At 40.7% G+C, this 4110-nt stretch overlaps 1 protein-coding gene across 1 annotated transcript in view; it reads left to right on the top strand.

Annotated features, from left to right (window-relative positions):
* Positions 1-4110, top strand: part of NOBOX (NOBOX oogenesis homeobox) — a 17879-nt gene that overhangs the window by 9290 nt on the left and 4479 nt on the right. Inside the window, exon 6 of the mRNA XM_035892081.1 lies at positions 4027-4078. Within this exon, the coding sequence (XP_035747974.1) occupies positions 4027-4078 (52 nt within the window). The remainder of the gene's footprint in view (positions 1-4026; positions 4079-4110) is intronic.

Raw genomic sequence — 4110 nt, 5'->3', positions numbered from 1 at the left:
AACCACTTTCCGCAGGACAAGCAAATTACTTAAGTGCATGAGAACAGCACGATTTGTTACCTGACACCTTTGGAGAATATTCAGTGCTGCCTTTGCCATTGTTTTTACTTGCTCTAGCCAGTAGTTCTGACTGTCTGTTGGTTTGTGGTTTTGTGGGGTTTTTTTAATGTCCCCCTGTTTTATACAGTTCTCCAAACAACCTGATGAAAAATGCCAGCAAGTTGTATTTGAGATGTATTCTACCTTGCTGGCAGTTATGGCTTCTGATTTTGATATTAGCCACACTGCTTGCCATAGGAGCCTTTAGTGCTTGAAAAACTCAGTCCTGAGCTTGCTTTGATCTTAGAATTGTTTTCTTGGTACTTTTGCTAGACAGATACCTTGCTTTAAATTAATGGCGAGTTTTTTGACATTTGCAGTTATTTGAAGTTTTTCTTGTTTGTCTGAGATGTCTTACGGATATATTTCTGTGATTCATTGACTTAAAACATTGGCTTATGTTTTCTTTAGAGTTGACTCTTTAGAAAGAAAAGTTACTTTCTGTGGCTCTGGTTTGTGGGAGGAGGTTTTTCTGCCCCTCTGGTGCTTTTGCAGAAAATACTTTGTTTCACGTGGCTGTCTTGCTGAGGATGTGTGTCAGGAGCCCAGCCTATGCTGGTATCTCTTATGCAAGTAGCAAGACGACTATTCAGTGGCAGAGATGAGTTTGTAATGGCAGTCTTGGGAGCAGTTGAATGGAATTGGACATGATCTGTCAAAGAACAGTAAATAAATGGCAAGCTCTAATGATTTCACTTACAGGATTCTGGCTTTTGAACAAATTACTTATAAGTTGATGATGTGTAGCTGGTACAGCTGTACCTTTTAAAAAAGTTTTAGGTTCTGCCCTACTGAAAATCCAGAAGAGGATCAGACTGACATGCTTCTCAAAGCAATGCAGTTAGAGAACCAAGCTGGTTTACTGATCTTCAGTCCATTAAATGAAGAATGCCGTTGCTCTTAAGTTTGATGAATATTTTATCTACTTTCAAAATGTCTTTTACAAGAGAGATGTGTTTTCTCATCATTTCAAAAAGAGTATGTATCTGTGAAAAGCTTTGTGATGGCCCTTAATGTTCCAGTAAATGCTGCAATTACACAGGCATGCTTCATTAAAAGAAATTGGATTGGATAGTGTATGACATAGAGACTCATAGTAATAGAGCCTTTTGCTGAACTCTTGATTTGATGCTTGAGAAAGCAGCCCTAGCAAGTAGACCATCTGAGGTTAGCCTGGTTGCTCAGCCTGTAAGCAACATCAGCTGCATTGTGCCCAACACTGGGCTTATTAAACAGTTACAATCATGGTCTCTGGCCTCGCAGTCTGCACGCAGCTGCATAGTTACTGCCTGAATCACTGCAGGCATCTTATGCCAAGGCCTTTTGGAGTCAACATAATGCTTGACTAAGAAAGTCATATATGGCTGATGTCAAGAGCAAGGCCTCCAATGCAGATAGTCATCACTCAAGTAACAGATTTTGTGCACGTGATCTGGTCTGTTAACAACAGTGAAAGCAGCTTCCTAAAACATTTGAAAACTATGTTTTCACAGTTGAAACCATGCTCTGTTTTAAGTTCATGGACACCTCTCTAGAATAGGCCTCAGTCTCCTTCGAGACTGGTGGAAGACTGAAATCACAGTCATCCTGACAGAAATCTACATATCCATTTTTGTTAATTTAAGACTGTCCCATTCATTGGAAACTATTTGCATTAAAGAATGGGTCTCTTAACTCTGCTAGGGTGTTGAGGAAGCAGCTCTAGTAGGGGGAAGGCAGCTGTGTAGCTGAAGACTTAGAGTAGCCATTCTTGAGTTAAGTGTAGTGCCAGGACTACTTCAGCGATCTGAAGCTGCAGATTATTAAATTGCTCTCCAAAAATTCACAAGGATATTACTTCTTTGGGAACTGTTTATTCTTACTGCATTTGTGGCTTTATTCAGAAGATACAAATTCAGTGTCTGTCTTTGAAAGGACTGAGAAGTAGAGGAAACTTTAGAAAAGGCTGAACCAGCTCTTTGGAGGCAGAATGTGCTGTCTGTATGATCTCATTGCCTGTAGGTCCTATTGCCATGATCAACAAAGATTATCTGTACTCAGTGTTGCAAATATTTCAAAAACCAGAACTTAATTCTTAGTAGGTGTGAAAGTGGGTTCAGAAGTGATCTCCTGGGCTATGTTGTTGACACTGCTTGTATTCATCCTGAGCAAGATTAAGGCCATCTGCAGAAGAGCTAATCCTGCTCTCATTATTGAACTGAAGCTTTATCAGGATATAGATTGTTTTTCAGGTAAGTTGTGCCCCACATGGCTGCTGTTTCATAAGGTTTGAGTGAACTGCTACATTCTGGGACAGAATGGTTAGGAGGGCCAGTGCAAATGAAGATTTTTAAAAAAACAGAAGAGATCTTCAGCTTTATTTCTGGCTAAGCCATTTTGACTTGCAAGGAAACTAAATGTTGTCTTGACTACTGCTTTGTTGTGTGGGACTAGATCTGTGCTGTGTCAAAAAACAGGGATGTGACAGGTACATCATAGATGCTGCCTGATGTGTAGAAGCAGTGTGTTCAAACAGAAGAAATAAACCATTGAGAATTGCCTGGGAATGTGAATGCTTTAGAGATGCCATCCTGGATTTTGCTCTACTTTTCCAAATGTGCCCAAAATCAGGACTATTCAAGTTTTCATTGAAACATCAGGACTCCCTCTTTCCTAGTGCAGAGGCTGAAAAAAGACCTGAATATGGGAAGATGCAGTAACATAGGCACAGTTGCACACCAGGGAGTCTGAGAAATGATGCTGCAAGGTGTTGAAATGGAATCTCCTTACCAGCTCTCTGGGCATGCATACCAAAATTCTCTAAAGGTATCTCATGCTTGCTGTGGCAGCTTTCTGTTTAGGTTTTATGTTTAAGGCCTTTGATTCACACCTGGTGGAGTGCATTTGATGTTACTCTGAATGCCTGCAAGGGTGAAGTACAGCTGTAAACTACTGATGCTACTAGCTTTCCCTGGATGCTTTACAATAGACGGGAGTAGACCAACTTCACCTGAGCAGTCTGATACATTCTCATATCTGCCTTGTCCTTGTGCTGGTTCAGCCTAGCTAGACTTGAAAAATCATTTCAAACTGCATCATGCACACCTGATGGTTACACTTCTCAAGACAGAAATAATTTGCTATTTGGCATAAGAAAAGAGAATCTTGTTCTTTTGCACCATGTGCAAGCTTCTTGAACCTCTGTGTATACGTGTTGCTCTGGATCGCCAGCGTACATGATTCTGACCTTTGCATTTCCTATATTGTCCTCTTTCCACAGAGGCTGTTCTGTAGGAAACTGTTCCTCTCTCCTTTTCGAGCAGTCACTGAGGAGACAGGTCACCAAACAAGATTCTAGCAACCAAATGGTGTTGGTTTCCTTTTCCAGCTTATTTTTCCCATGGCCCTTCAGCTGACATACCTGCTTTTTTTTTTTTTTTTTTTTTTTTTTGGCATGACTCATCAGAGGCCAAACCAGGAGTGAAAATTTGGTTAAAAAATGGCCTAGACAGTGGATCTCTAAAGGCACATTTTTGTTTTTTTTTCAAACCACAGTTAACTTTTTCAAAAGGGTAATCTGTGCAGCATACTTCCCAGAGGACAGTAGAGATGGAAGATGGCTGGGGGATTGTTCCTGGCTTTTTTCCAGGAGGTACTTTGCTTCATTTGGCTGCCTTCTTAAGAGCTGAATAAATCCAGTATGCAGAGACTGAAATCATGAAGGTAATTTTATTTAACCAATAAACATAATCCTCTGTTCCAGAGAGCTTGCTACTACTCCCTTTTGCTTCCCAGCAGCAATGCTGGTACTTACTTTTATTCCCATCAGTTAACCTCTTTCACCAGCATCTTGCTTTTTTGTTCTGCTGCTCTTGTCATTCCCTCTGCTTGTTCCTTTTAATTTTCGGTATGACAACATACTATGATGGTCTCTCTTTTTATTCACAGTCTCTTCTGTGGCAGGAATGGTGACATCTTGTGAAGCGGGTCAGACAAAGGGATTCCCACAGCTCAACTTCAGTTCCAGCAGCA

The sequence above is a fragment of the Egretta garzetta genome, unplaced genomic scaffold, assembly GCF_000687185.1.
Source record: "Egretta garzetta isolate BGI_Z169 unplaced genomic scaffold, ASM68718v1 scaffold293, whole genome shotgun sequence".
NCBI lineage: Eukaryota > Metazoa > Chordata > Aves > Pelecaniformes > Ardeidae > Egretta > Egretta garzetta.
Note: the sequence above shows the minus strand (reverse complement) of the source record. Positions and strands in the feature narration are given on the sequence as shown.